Source organism: Eleginops maclovinus, chromosome 12 (genome assembly GCF_036324505.1).
Source record: "Eleginops maclovinus isolate JMC-PN-2008 ecotype Puerto Natales chromosome 12, JC_Emac_rtc_rv5, whole genome shotgun sequence".
NCBI lineage: Eukaryota > Metazoa > Chordata > Actinopteri > Perciformes > Eleginopidae > Eleginops > Eleginops maclovinus.
This window is the reverse complement of record NC_086360.1, coordinates 18,121,629-18,136,511: the sequence shown is the minus strand read 5'-3', so window position 1 is coordinate 18,136,511 and position 14,883 is coordinate 18,121,629. Positions and strand designations below refer to the sequence as shown.

The 14,883-nt window shown below is 40.6% G+C and overlaps 1 protein-coding gene across 1 annotated transcript; it reads left to right on the top strand.

Annotated features, from left to right (window-relative positions):
• Positions 1 to 4,141: 4,141 nt before the first annotated feature.
• Positions 4,142 to 6,169, top strand: aplnra (apelin receptor a). The gene has a single exon (XM_063896423.1). The coding sequence runs from the start codon at positions 4,268 to 4,270 to the stop codon at positions 5,351 to 5,353; it is 1,086 nt and encodes a 361-aa protein (XP_063752493.1). The 5' UTR covers positions 4,142 to 4,267; the 3' UTR covers positions 5,354 to 6,169.
• Positions 6,170 to 14,883: the final 8,714 nt, after the last annotated feature.

The following is a 14,883-nucleotide window of genomic DNA, read 5'->3' as shown; positions in this document are numbered from 1 at the left end:
GTATTTCACTCTGGTTATTTTATGTTAAAAAAAAGACATGCAGAAGCAAAGTGTCTTGCAGGAGTAGCAGACACACAACAGCCACCCATCCTCAGATGACCTGCAGTTTAGCAAGAAGCTCCTGCCAATAAGAAAGCCCTCAGCAGGAGCAGTGCCATCGCACATCTGAGGCTGTGGCACTAGCTCCACGGCACAGGAGTGTGACTTCGTCTGACACAGCAGAGTCGGCACTTAGCAGGCCACCGTGAAAGGTCCGTGGCTGTGGCTAAAAGTAAGAAAGGATGGAAACACAAATACAATCCATTATCTTTGTTCTGCATGAAGTGTGTTCAGGACGGCACACTTCGAGACCAACTTTGTCTCTCGAATGACCCTGTGGTCCACTTCCCTCTGTGTGCCTCAGCATGATTTGTGGCTCCTGGGGTCTGCTGTATTGGCAACAAATCAAGTCATAGAGAGGGGGGATCTGTGAGCTGCCATCAATTTTTACACTTCAAACAGACCACAGCTCAAAGATTACACCTTCAATGACTTATCTCCACCTCTGACCAGACTGGAGCTGACTTGTGTCCGTTACGAACATCCCTCAAGTTGCCTGCCATTGACTCCAGTGAACTTTAAAGATGAATATCACACATCTCACTTCAGTTTTATAATATATCCGCCGGTGCAAATCAGCAACTTTCTACAGAAGAGCTACAAAACCATCCATGATATCCCACTGCATGGTCAGCGTTAGACAGAAGCAGTCTTATCACAGCAGCAGGCTCATTACAGCAGCAGATCAAAAGCCGGCACAGCTGTGGCCGGGACACATGTGTGGTCCAGACTTAAAGAGAGAAAGCCGTGACGCAATGCAGCTAAAGGTGCCAAGGTAGCAGTGGTGGAAGAAGTATTGAGATATAAGTAAAAGCATCGAAACCTCACGTAAAAAAATGTACACTCAAGTACTGCTTCAAATCCTTACTTAAAGTTGAACTGTATTAGTATTATCGGCAGAATGTTCTTAAAAAATGTGCAATATAACTTTCCCTGTCATTGTTTTACTGATGTTTTTGCATTGCTATTCCCCTTTATTTATGCGAATGGTGCATTTTACTGCTGTAGATGTTTAAGGTTGAAGTCATTTGAACCCCTTTATATACTATTAAGCTACAGCCATGCATCATATTCTATTTGATCACCATATGTGTGAAGCATTGCTGTCCTGTTAGACATATCTCTAAAAAGTTGAATTTCACAAGCTCAGAAAAACAGCCTTGTTTTTAACTTTGTGAAAATGCATATTGCAGCTGATTTAAGTTTATTTAGTTGAATAAGTCTGATGATATTCTCAAAATAAAAAGGAGAACTTTATGGAGACCTTTCAGTTTAAGGCAAAATCAGGAGGAACACTGTTTTCCATGGTGCAAGAGGGGGATGAAAAACTCTCATCTGTGAGTAAGTCAAGGTGTCAGGCAGATGTATTGGAGGAAAAATAACAATATTAACCTCTGAGAAGTAAAATATTAGAAATAGTAAGTAGCCTGTGATGGAAATCATATAGTACCTCAAATGTGTACTCAAGTACAGTAATTTTAATCTACTAGTTTTTTTTCCACTACTGCAATTAATGACAGTGATAATGGATCTAAAAGAAAAATGACACATAATATAAGCGTGCCATGACTTGTGTTGAGACACTTTATATATTTCACTCGTGTTATATTTGGAAAGTAAATCCTCACTCCCAGCTGATAATCATCCTCCCACCCCCGTAAAACTGAGCCTCAGGATCAGCAGCAGGACTTTATCTTGGCACCTATAAAGGCTCCGATTAACAAGTGAGGAGGTCTTCTAAAGATATCCAAGACGATGGTCTAATCTGACCATCTGTTTCTTATCTACTCACCTTTATTTTTTAAATTTGCTAATTTATTTGTTTTAGAGATATCGGGCCTGCAAGCAGCAGGCGTCCAATCCTCTCCCTGGGGAATTAGGTAGAGGTGGAGTACCCACCTGGAGTGTGTGTGTTTGTGTGTGTGTGTGTGTGTGTGTGTGTGTGTGTGTGTGTGTGTGTGTGTGTGTGTGTGTGTGTGTGTGTGTGTGTGTGTGTGTGTGTGTGTGTGTGTGTGTGTGTGTGTGTGTGTGTGTGTGTGTCTTTGATCAAAGGTACAGCCGAATGAGATTGGTGCATTTTTCTTTTTTCATAACCAATTTGGGAAGAATCACCACCATTTTTTTTGACACACAAATACAAAATCATGTGAACAGATGAAGTGCAGCCATTGTGTCTGCCATGTTAGACTCATACACTGGTTTATAAGGACAGCACAATAACCGGTCAGGCTGATAAAATGTGATCCAGATTGTCCTTCACGGTGTAACACTCCATTGGAGAATTACTGAGTAGCTCCATGTTATCCCCACTAGGAGGCCTGTTTGGTAGAGATTCACTAAATCTTACAGCTGTAAATAATGTGTACTCATCAGAGTTGATCACTCTTGGGTTCAATAAAGGTTGTCCATTTGAGCTGCTATAAATATGTTGTGAGCTGATTGATTTGTTTTCCAAACTGTATGTCTCTTTCTTTTTTTTCCTGCTATAGCATGAAGTATATTAACTGATGTATAAGTGATTTGGTGTTGCTTTACAATATATATAATATATGTACATTATATTTGTATGTGTAGATGAATAAATGTGTTATATCTGTTGTAAATGATACAGTTGTGTGTATGTTTGATGAAGGATTAAATTCTCTATTTGTTTGTTTTTTAAATTTACAAAAAAACTAAACATTAAAGAAATCTATAATTAAGGCCTACCTATTTGTTGTAGTGGGAAGTTTTACAGGTGATTTAAATATATATCATATAACTTACTCTTATTAAAATGTGCGCTGCATTAACTCCTTATTTGATGCAATGAGCAGTTAAATGTTTTAACCAACAATAAAAAAGGATTTAGAAATAGACATTGTGAGCGCAGTGATGGTGTCAATGTGAGGTTTCCTTTTGTTTTTGCTTCGAACCGGTGCGTTTGCTTGCCCTTTTATCATGGTAATAAATCCCCAGACTTGAGAATTGAATTCACACATGCCGGCTTGAGCTGCCCGCTGATGTTTAATCTGATCTTCAAACAGTTTGAAATTCACTGTCGATCTAATTACGTTTTAATTTCAACTCAACAGATTATATTGCTGATGTGGCAATAAAGGCTGCAGCTCATTTAAATATGACAGTAAACGCTCTTTTATTAGAAATAAGCGACAAAAACCGACAGATCAGACTGTCAAATGTCATAGAGTGCACGTTTTACACCCATTTAATTGTGATTGTGATGTAAAACGGGTTGAGTTGTAATGTCCAGGCTTGTTCCCTAATTTAGCAAAATCTCGTTTTCTAACGAAGTCGATGGTAAAGTAATGCAACGCTGAAAAGAAGATGTTCATGCCGATTAAAAGATAAAAAAGTAAAGTGAGAGAGGGGGGGGGCGGTGGGGGGGTTGGGTGCAACCTGACCGACAGGTCTGCTTTGTTTACATGATGGCATCTTTTCACGTCAGTAACGGGCAAAAACTGATTTAATCAACTTTTTGACTACCTTAGTTTTGTCCTTATTAAAGGGTTGTTATAAGGGTGTAGCCTAATTGTTATATAACTTGCTCACTATTGCTAATAAGCAAATATGTAAATAGTTTCTCTTCTTTACAAAAACTGATAAAGATCGTTTGTTTAAAAGTACTTTAAAACTTCAATGACTGATTAAATTGATTGATGGTCGATTGATTGATTGATTTACATTCGACCAGACCTCAGGTGGGATCGACACGTTCATAATTTTGCGAATTTGTATTTATTTAATCAGGTATTGTATTTTGCTCATCGTGCAAATTCCTCAAATATGGTTATCATTAATTTTGCATACTAAAAAAACATTTATTATGAAGGTTTGGCTAGGGTACAAGGGGAGCTTATCGGGGCTCTCTGTCGTTCGGGCTCCGCCAGAAGAGGTGAGAGAGAGGAGGAGGGGGGAGGGCTGACTGCGAGATGTTTTACTGGGGTAGAAGGAGGGGGGTCGTCCTGGGAGGGAACCAGGGGTGTGGAGGGCCGAGTTTAAAAAGGCAGACAGCAGCCAGCAGTCACTTACTCTCTCACAGTCTCCTCCAGCAGCAGCTCTGAGGCTCCTCTGTGATCCTCTGAGTTTTGATTCACCTCAAAGAACTTTGGAACTGTACTGGACTCTACTTTTTTATTTTCTGTAAACAAGGATTTTCTTTTCCAGCATGGAGACCACCACTGCGGAATATGTTGATAACTATGAGTATTATGATGACAATGAGACTGCCTGTGACTACTCAGAGTGGGAGCCCTCTTACTCCCTCATCCCTGTGCTCTACATGCTCATCTTCATCCTGGGCCTGTCAGGTAATGGCGTGGTCATCTTCACTGTCTGGAGATCCAAGTCTAAGCGTCGTGCTGCAGATGTCTACATAGGAAACCTGGCCCTTGCTGACCTCACATTTGTTATCACCCTACCTCTCTGGGCCGTTTACACAGCTCTGGGGTACCACTGGCCCTTCGGTGTGGCTCTATGCAAAATCAGCAGCTATGTTGTTTTGGTCAACATGTATGCCAGCGTCTTCTGCCTCACCTGCCTGAGCTTTGACCGATACCTGGCCATCGTGCACTCCCTGTCAAGCAGCAGGCTGCGCTCTCGAGGGACCATGCTGGCGTCCTTGGGGGCCATTTGGTTGCTGTCCGGCGTGCTGGCTGTGCCCACACTGCTCTTCCGCACCACTGTGAACGACCTGAACAGCAACAGGACCACGTGCGCCATGGACTTCAGCCTGGTGACCCTGAACCAGAGGCACGAGTACCTGTGGATAGCCGGACTCAGCCTCTCCTCCTCCGCTCTGGGTTTTCTCCTACCTTTTTTGGCCATGACCATATTCTACTGCTTCATTGGCTGCACCGTCACACGCCACTTCAACAACCTGCGCAAGGAAGACCAGAAGAAGAAGAGGCTGCTGAAGATCATCACCACACTGGTAGTGATTTTTGCCTTCTGCTGGACTCCCTTCCATGTGCTGAAAAGCATGGACGCCCTCTCCTACCTGAACCTGTTTCCCAGCTCCTGCGGCTTCCTGCGCTTCCTGCTGCTGGCTCACCCCTACACTACCTGCCTGGCCTATGTCAACAGCTGCCTCAACCCCTTCCTCTATGCCTTCTTTGACCTGCGCTTTCGTTCTCAGTGTCTGTGCCTGTTCAACCTGAAGAAGGCTATGCATGGCCACATGAGTTCCATGTCCTCTACGCTCAGTGCCCAGACTCAAAAATCAGAGATCCAGTCTCTAGCCACCAAGGTGTAGAAGGGAAAAGGAAAGGTGGAGCGGGGCTCCAACCACTGGAACACTTGTAGAAAAAAAACTTTATGTGTCCGTTGTTTAAAGCTGAGAAGCTGAGCTGATGAACTTTCACCCCTCACAGTCATGAAATCTATAATATGTTCCTCCTATTCTACAGTGAGAGATGTGGATGCTCTGTATGTTGTGTGGACGTGAAGCCGGAGCCAGCGGGCTGCGCTCCTTTGCTGCTTTGTTCCTCAAGTTCGAAGAGAAAAAAGAAAGTATATTTTTAGTTTTGTCCTGCTCTGTAAAATTCTGTCATGGAAAGAGGGCATAGTTATGATTTTAGAAACACACACTGTTTTTGGGAACTGTATATCAATTTAAAATCGGTTTACACTGGATGAAACATAAAGCTGTACAGTATTTTCATACCATAGCATTTTTTTTTCTTGTTCAGATCTATTGCTGTTTTGTTTTAGAAGCACTTGTTAAAAAAGATGTGTGAGCAGAGAAATCAAACAGAGCAGTGTCCTCTTTTTGTATGTGAAGGTAGAAGTTTGCAGGAGGGAGGGGGGTGTAAGACGAGAGAAGGTGTTGCGGCTTAATTATATAGTTTGTTGAGAGGAGACGGGGGGCAGACAGGCAGATGGCAGTTGACAAATGTTGTTGGGGAACAGGAGCGGGGCGGGGTGGGTGTAGGGGTTTCGCAGTGTAGTCACAGCACTAAAAGGGGACAAAGAAACTCTGTAAATAAATGATCCAGTTTGATGTATATGTTTTATTTTTCGACATCACTGTAACTAACTACTGTAATAAAGATGTGTTCTATGAACCAGATCTCTCTGACTCATTGAGTGTGTGGAAACAAAGTTCATTATTTGTTGAAATAAAAAAATATATATTTTAAATGTGGAGAGGAGAAGTCAATATCTGTATATAACAGGGTCTTTTTACATTTAAATTCCTGTGGTTTCACATCAGTTTCATTACACCATCCTGTTATTTCAGGGTTAAGTATCTCCAGAGGGTTAAAGCTTTCTTATGAATGCCTTTGCATTTGGTTTACACCTTCAGACTAATAGATCTCTAATCTCTATTGATTCACAACCAGTATCCAGACTGTAACCGGATTAGGCAAAGTGATTGTCATCCTGAGATGTGTATTCGATACTCAGATGTGAATCAGCTGTGGTACTCTAACTATTGGATGACACAGTCTTGTGGGTAACAATCAAAGAGTTTTTATTTGTAACAAGTAGGAGGAGGAGGGACAACGTATTTTGAGTGACATCTTTTAGTAAACTCCATTTTAAAATACTTTCATGTGAAAAACAATGTCACAAAAAGACTCTTTATCCACAGGAGGTAAAACCAACCACACCACACATGTTCACTGAATAATAGGGTCATTACCAATGAGTGACTCTTCTGAGGGATCTTTTGATTTGACAGTAATGAGCTCTGTTGGACGTAATCACCGTTTAGAGATGGCGGGGGGAAGTGGGGCTCTAATCTTGGCAGAAGTAAGGCCAACAAACAAGTCAATATTTGTCCCCACTGACAAGTGGTCGCAGTTAGAGCGGTGGTCAGGGTGCGGGGCAGAGCTGGGAAGCGGTGGTGGGGGTGATGGGAGGCCAGCATTTGACTGCAGATGCTTCAACAGAAAGAGGAAAATAGTGAGCGAGGTGAGGTAGTTGGGGAAAAAAGCCACAGCTAGACGAATTCATCTGTCATCACATTTTAAAGCAACAACATGTGTGAAACAGTGAGAACATGAAGATGCATGATTCATCTCGACTTTGTATGTAAGAGATCATATGTTACTTATTGTCCATCCTCGCAAAACGCAGCATATTTGACAGCAGATCACACGATGGTCACTGTGATGGATGTGAGCTGGGGCCTCGGTTTCAACATCACACACAGACAGACACACGATTGCATAAACACCCACTGTTATTCTTCATAGCTAGGTCAGGTGCCATTTGGAAGGATTTATAAAGCGTACCGTCCATAACACATTCTTTTACAGCATCATTATAAGGACCAAAAAGCATCTGGTTCATCTTTTATCTTATGAGTGAGTGAAATCAGGGTGGAGTCAATCATGCATGCTACACTGGCCAGACTTGTTGTTGTTATTGAGATGAGTTGGGCTGACAGCTTGTCTCATGCTGTTAGCCAGCGAAGTCCACTTTGGGATAACTCACCCAGAATACCAGCTGAGCAAAGCACCGGGGGTGCATGGGGGACACCGCCAGCACAAAAACAACAGTTGTGGAGGCATCTGAACTCGTATAAATGTTGGTGGTAATCGTGTGTGGCCAGGGTGACCCGTTTGCGTGTTTGGATGTTTGGGTTTTTACAGTTCTTTTAAAGTATTCTTAGAAGGAGTTGAACCATGTTAACCCATTGTGCCCCTTAGAGATGTTATTATTTTCCTCATTAACAGAGCAGAACATTAACACAGCATTCAAACATACCTCTTTGTTTTGTGACTTCAGATACAGTGCAGCATATGGAACAAACCCCATAAAAAATGTACATTCTCTTATCTTGTTGGACAACTTCTAAGGTTTGCAATCACACTTGTAAATGCTTTTTGTAATGGGTAAAATATTCAATATGGTTCTGTAAATTGTCTATGCATGTGTATGCTTAAGCAGTTAAGGGTTGAATACAAACATTAATGTACTTTGTTTGGTTGTTCTGAGCCACAGTTGCTCTCTACTTCACTATCGTATTTTTTGTTATGAAACTCATTTTTTCATCCATATTTTGGATTTCCTTACTTTCCTTATCTAAATGTAGAAACAAAGCTATTTGATCCCTTTCAATTTGAAGGGTAAGAATTGAAATATTCTATATTGTTGCTATTATGAACAGTTAAAACCATAAAAACACCAGTACCAACCAACTGTCTGACTTCCCTCCTCTACACTTTCGTACATAAATGTTGCCGCTCAATACTCAATCTGTAAGAACTGGTCTCAAATATGTATTATTATTCTTGAATTGGATACATCATTTCCTTGTCTGTGCTCCGTAGCTTTTAGAAAACACAACTCAAACAGGAGTGACTTTAGTGCATTTGTAGGGAACTTGTTTTTAAAGTGAATATTACTGTGTATGGTTTTGATTAAAACTAAACTATATTGCACATGTTCAAGTTAATAAAGAAGCATGTCAGCTAATGTACAGTAGGCAGGTTTCCATCCATAACTGCTCGTAAAATGTAATCTTTTCAACCTCAGCCAATTGTACAAAGCTCTTTGCGTAGGTTCAACATTTCTTAGAATGTTCTGCATTTCCACTCAGGTTTTTTTCTGGGCAAAATGAAAATGCCCATGAAAACAGCTGAATTGGAACCCATCTACAGTGGCTCTCTGATTTGTTTTAATAACTTGGGAGTTGTCCAAAAACACAATGTGCTGCCTGGGACAACACAGCTTATTTCTACACACACAGCTTCCTTTCAGTAGGAGCGATTGTGTTTTTGGTTTAGATTTGTTGATTATACATGTAAGTAAAATATGGAATATATCCAGACTTGTTTCACTGGTTTCGCCATCACTCTGCATGTCCAGTCTAAGTGAAACACATTAAAGCAGCAGACACAGGTGCTCGCTCCGAGTGTTGTCGTCAGTGTGAGCTGCCACACCCAAATGGGACATCTGAACCAAAACACAACTGCTGCCCTCCCCTCAGATCTCCCTGCTGTTCCATCCCACCCAAGCAGCAACAAATGCACTCTGCAGTGTGTGTGTGTGTGTGTGTGTGTGTGTGTCCAAATGCACTTGTAAACAGACATATGACACATTCTGTGCGCTGTCAACGCTTACCCTACTTTCTCTGTAGCTTTCGTCCACCTGTTACTCGACCATAACATACCCACATATACACACACAGACACACGTAAAACAAACAGCTTTATCTTGCAGCGTATCAAAAAATAAGTAGTTAGAGAAAGTATCTAATCAAAAGGACCTGTGGATGTCCCTCTACCTGCCTGTTTGGTCCTCTTACCTGTGAATCTCAATCACAAAGGGGTGTACTGAAGCCCAAGAAACTGGAATAAGGACTGAGAGCTGTGTGTGTGTGTGTGTGTGTGTGTGTGTGTGTGTGTGTGTGTGTGTGTGTGTGTGTGTGTGTGTGTGTGTGTGTGTGTGTGTGTGTGTGTGTGTGTGTGTGTGTGTGTGTGTGTGTGTGTGTGTGAATAAGGGGGGCAGGAGTGTGTTGTACATGTGTGTTCTTCCTTTTGTCTCACTTCTTTCGTGGATTGCTTACTTAACTCAAAACACACAATGACCATAGAAAAGTACTTTTAATCCCATCCCAATACATTATAACAGCTCATTTATTGCATTATGAAAAGGATTATGATTTATTTAAATTGTGGGAATTAAAATAAGCTATGATCCATGCAAAAACAATATCAGTGTGTCAGCAGCAGTTATCAAGTATTAGGATATTTTACCTTTGAAGTTGTTGCTGTATAATGTGTTGTCATTATGGTTATAAGGCACAATTAATGCCTTTGAGTGCTTATAATTATGGTTATACAGTACCATAAGAAGGGTAAAGGCATTATCATGTTGCTTATAATGCAGATACATTTTCTATAACTTGTTTCAATTGAATAAACAACTCATTTGCATATATCATTTGGATAAATATACAGTACCATTTCTTATGCCATTGCGTTAAATAGGCACAATTACTAAAGCGTCACCGTCATCTTTTGAAAATGAACATTTAAAAAAAAGGGTGTTCTTTTCAAAGGATGCCAGCATTTCGGAGGGATGGCTTCAGTAAGACAATACAGACTGAAAAAATAAATGATGCATGTTCAAAGTGTTAACACTGAACCAGCAGTGTATTCTGGCATTAATGGATGATGGAGGTCAGCTTTGCCAGAAGGAAACTGCTACTTTCAAGGTTTCTGTGTCAGGTTGGACTGACTTGTTTTTGTGGATCAGAGGCCCGGCTGTCTAGACTGTAGCTGGGCTCATACTCAGACTCTTTATGTTATTAACTGTACAGTGTGAGCCTTAATCCTCTCGACAGTTTCTCATCACAAAGCTGTCAATCCATGGCTTAAAAGAAGGTTACTTGTACAAAATCCTACCTGTTCTTCTATGTTCGTAACACTTTTAAGGTCATTAGTAATTAGGGACCCAAAATTAGCTGCTTTATCTTGGACTTCGGCAAACTGTTAATGACATTTTTCAGAATTTTCATAAAGAAAACCATTGATAAAGGAAGTAATCTGCAGATTTATCCTGCTAAAATAAATAAAACATCCTTTGGAGTCAAGGTAAGGTCGCTCAAAGTAGGAATATTCACTAACTTACAATACTTTTCTTCTTAGTTTTCCATCATTTCAAAAAACTGATCGCCTTTTTGCAAATTGTGCTTTTTGATGTGATAAAACAAGTGAAATCTTATCTTTTAATGCATTCATAGCAACATCTCTACCCATATTCCCTCCCTAGCCTGAGTCTGTGATGATAGTGATCGATGGCATTCCACAGCCCTCGGAAACAGAGCGAAATCACCTCAAATCTTATCATAAGGTCTAACAATTAATGGGGTATTACATGTCTAATCATGGCTCACAAAAGTGGCCACTTGAGTATCAAATACACACCGACACTGCAGTTTCTCTGCCTGACTTCTCCACCATAAAAAATGGCTGTAAATTGCTACCATGTCCGTGCGAGAGTCACTACAGAAATCAGCTTGTCTCAGTAATCCGTCTTGTTTAACCTGGAAGTGGCCTCTTGCTGTAATTGTCCAAACCTTGAGAACAACGGCTTAGAAAAATACAGCGTTTACATGACGTCAGTTTTTTCATGGTAATGTTGTTATCTTTTGGCACGTTTCAAAAGACGATTAGGAAATCAGGCTTTCAAATGGATCTACCCCAACGTCGCCTCCCTGTCATTGTTATTCCCTGTTGTTCAGGGTCATGTCTACTCCACCCGGCACTAACCACATCTGATTGGGTGGCTGAGAGGATTTTAGTCAGCTGAGAAAATACATAAGAGGATATACAGTCCACCAGGGATACTCAACTTGATTTGCCCGGGGACTTTTTGCAAAACGAAAGAAGGCCAGGGACCTGTTAATAAAGGAACATTAATTATTTTCATCAGATACAACGAATATTAAAGGACCATTACTCAAATTAACTGAGTTGTTATCCTAACTTCTTAAGTAAACTAACTTGGTCCTAGGATTGACAGTAGGGTTATATGAAAATGAGTGAGATATTCTACTCGGTTTATTAGACGCAACAGCTGCTTTGGTTGGAGTATACAACATTAAAGTGGAAATGGATAACTTTTAAAATGTTACCCCCTGGTGTTTGGTATTGCTGTTGGTGCCGCTGTTAGGTTGCTTTCCTTTTCTGCCCGTCAACACATGAAACACATCATTTGTTTCCAAAGAAAATGCACAACCAAGACATTGAAAATGATCTCCATGATCTTCTTTTTGATATATAAATTGTAAGCATCATGGCTACTGCTAGCAGCTTGACTAAAAAGAAACACCCATCTCAGTGCCAGGCAGAGTTAAACACCTAGTAGTATTTCAGTATAGTCAGGTATGTTACTTACTGATCTAGCTTAGTGGAGACTGTTTGTAATCACTCTTACTCTGTAGGCATATGCCTCCTCTGTTTTGGGGCTCTTTTGCTGGAAAAATGTAACGTTACTCCTGTTGTTCTGATACCTATGTACAGCTACTGCTAGCTGTTTTGTTGAGTTGTTACCTCTTATCATAAAGTTATTTGGTAAACTATGATGCATTGTATACGTCCAGGTTCTTCAATTTTTATTGGATAGAAAATGACCTCTTCTATCTAGCGATCACTCAAATGTTGTAATGGTTCATAACCGTGAGATGAAAGAATTAACAAAGCTGTTATAGTGTAAAATACGATGGGTTCAGAAGCTTCTTTTTCTTTTCAAACAAGCTTTTTGTTTATCTTGGTGCACTCTAGTGCCTTATTCACATGAAATTCATAAAAATAAATTCCATTGTGAAATGGTGTCTGGCCATATGGGACCTGTAAGATCAGTATCCCTGGAGTACACTGTAAAGGCTAGGGTTTAACTCTTCACATATGTGGCACATCTGTTACATTGTGTGTGTGAGTGTGTGTGTGTGTGTGTGTGTGTGTGTGTGTGTGTGTGTGTGCCTGTCTATGCATCTATCTATCTATCTATCTATCTATCTATCTATCTATCTATCTATCTATCTATCTATCTATCTATCTATCTATCTATCTATCTATCTATCTATCTATCTATCTATCTATCTATCTATCTATCTATCTATCTATCTATCTATGTCTGTCTACATGCTGAATAGTAATGAGTCTGCTGCTGGTGGATATCGTTAGGCGAGAGATGCTGCTTCCGAGGACATCACGCCTTGGCCAGACCTGAATGTGCTGGGCTCTCGTCCCCTCCGGATATGGCCGCTCAGGGCCCACCACCATCGCCTATAAGAAACAAAGATCCTCTTCACATCGTTCTCTATCCGATCCATTGTGGAGGTCCTGCCTAGAGGCACACTGCTCCTGTGGCTGCTTCAGGGCTAAATGCATCTCCTGTCACTGGCTGAGCCCAGTGCCAGTTCAGCTGCTGTGCACACTCAGGTGCTCCCCCAGTAAATATCAGAGGTAAACCACAGATCACCTATCTTGCACAAGTTACACCTTATAAACAATGTGCAGGCACGACACTTGCTGATCTTTATTTAAACTTTTTGACCTCTTTTGTCACTCACCAGCTAGAAAATGGCTTTTTTTGCAGGAAAGAAATGGAACAAATCAAGGCATTTAAAATGAGTTTGTCTGTATCAAGTTATAAGCCTTCAAAATATTTTTTTAAAGTAAGGAAAACATTAGTCATTAGGAAGTTACCTCATAGTCAGATTGTAGTTTGTTATTGATTTGTGTGCAGTGCCTCCCCCCCTTCATCTGTTCATCATAGTTACTCTTGTTTTTTGCAGGAAGCAGATGCATGCAGCTGCAGACCTGTGGTGTTCGGCCACTGGGGAGCAGCAGTGGGCTGCACAACAAAGTGATGGTGGAGGTTACTTTACCTTATGTCTGGTCAGTTGTCTCCACGTTGGGACTTCATGGGTCAGGTACTCTTCACTATCATTATGACAATTTTGGTATTTACAAGTTTGTTCAATAACAAGAGGCTTTTTGTTGGTTCAGGGTCACAGATATTTCTATTTTTTAAATGACTGCACAAACTTGATTTAAAGAATTGTTTCATGTTGCTCAACTGCCGCTAACCAAGTCCTCCAGTTATAGAAGTGCTCTATAAGTCCCTGCAGGGAAAGTGAGAAAGAAGTTGTATTTATTCAAATGGAATTGGTGTGAGTCCAAAAAGAGGAACTGCTGCCACCTGTTGGTCAGATTGTACAGGATCCATATATATTGTATTCCTTAGGGTAAAAGTGACCTGTCACACAATGTACTAAAGTAAAAGTGACCTGTCACACAATGTACTAAAGTAAAAGCTCTCATCACAAATGTATTGCATGCTTGGTTACCCCTTATACATACTTACCCCTAGTACATAAATAACTCATGTGAGTTCACATTTGCTAGTTTACCACAATTTAAGCAATACATTTGAGTCCTTTTCTATTCATCTAAAGCTGATTTACCGAGCCTGGACTGACCATCAATATATTGTGTTTGTTGATGAGGGAATACCAAAACTCCTCTTTAATGTCACACAATTCATTGATTGTGTTAGAATAAATGCAAATCTCTTTTCAAACTCTCACAGCTTTATTATGTTTTGTTATAATTGCAATTTCCAAACACACTTTTTATATCTACATAATGCTAGCAGTAAAGCAGAACCCTCAGCAAATCATAAACTGGACAATAGTGCTGCAACTCATATTTTATTTTTTGATTGATTAATCTGCTGATCTTTGTCTCAATTTGTTTTTTAGTACAACCTATTTGAACAAAATGTCCGACAGAGTTTGCTAAACTCCAAGAATATGTCTTTAAATTAGTTCAGTCTGAAATCCAAAGATATTCGGGTTGTTTTTATATAAAAAAGATAAAAGCTGGAAATCTCCAAAATTGAAATCTTCTGCCATGTTTGCATGAATAATAACTTGAATGGATAATCAAATTTAACTAAATAAATGACTTAGCTAATAGTTGCAGCTCTAATGAACAGTCACAGCTGGCCGGTACAATACGCAATAACAGTGACAGAGCAAAAAAGTTGTCATTTTGACCTGAATGCTTCTGCTCCTGCCTTGTTATCAGGACAGTTGCACAAACTATCGAGATTTTCATTGGGTCCCAACAAGTGGAGTCAGTTTCCTGTTTTCCAGTTTCCAGTTTTATCTTTTGGCTTGACAGGCTTTTTGTGCTGATGCAGAGGTGGGCAGACTGGAGGTAGCGGCTTACGGCTCTGGCAGGGCTTGTTTCCTGGTAGAGAGATGCCTGGATCCCTCAGTAGGAGGCAAGAGCTTTCCCGCTTCGAGCAGCCCAG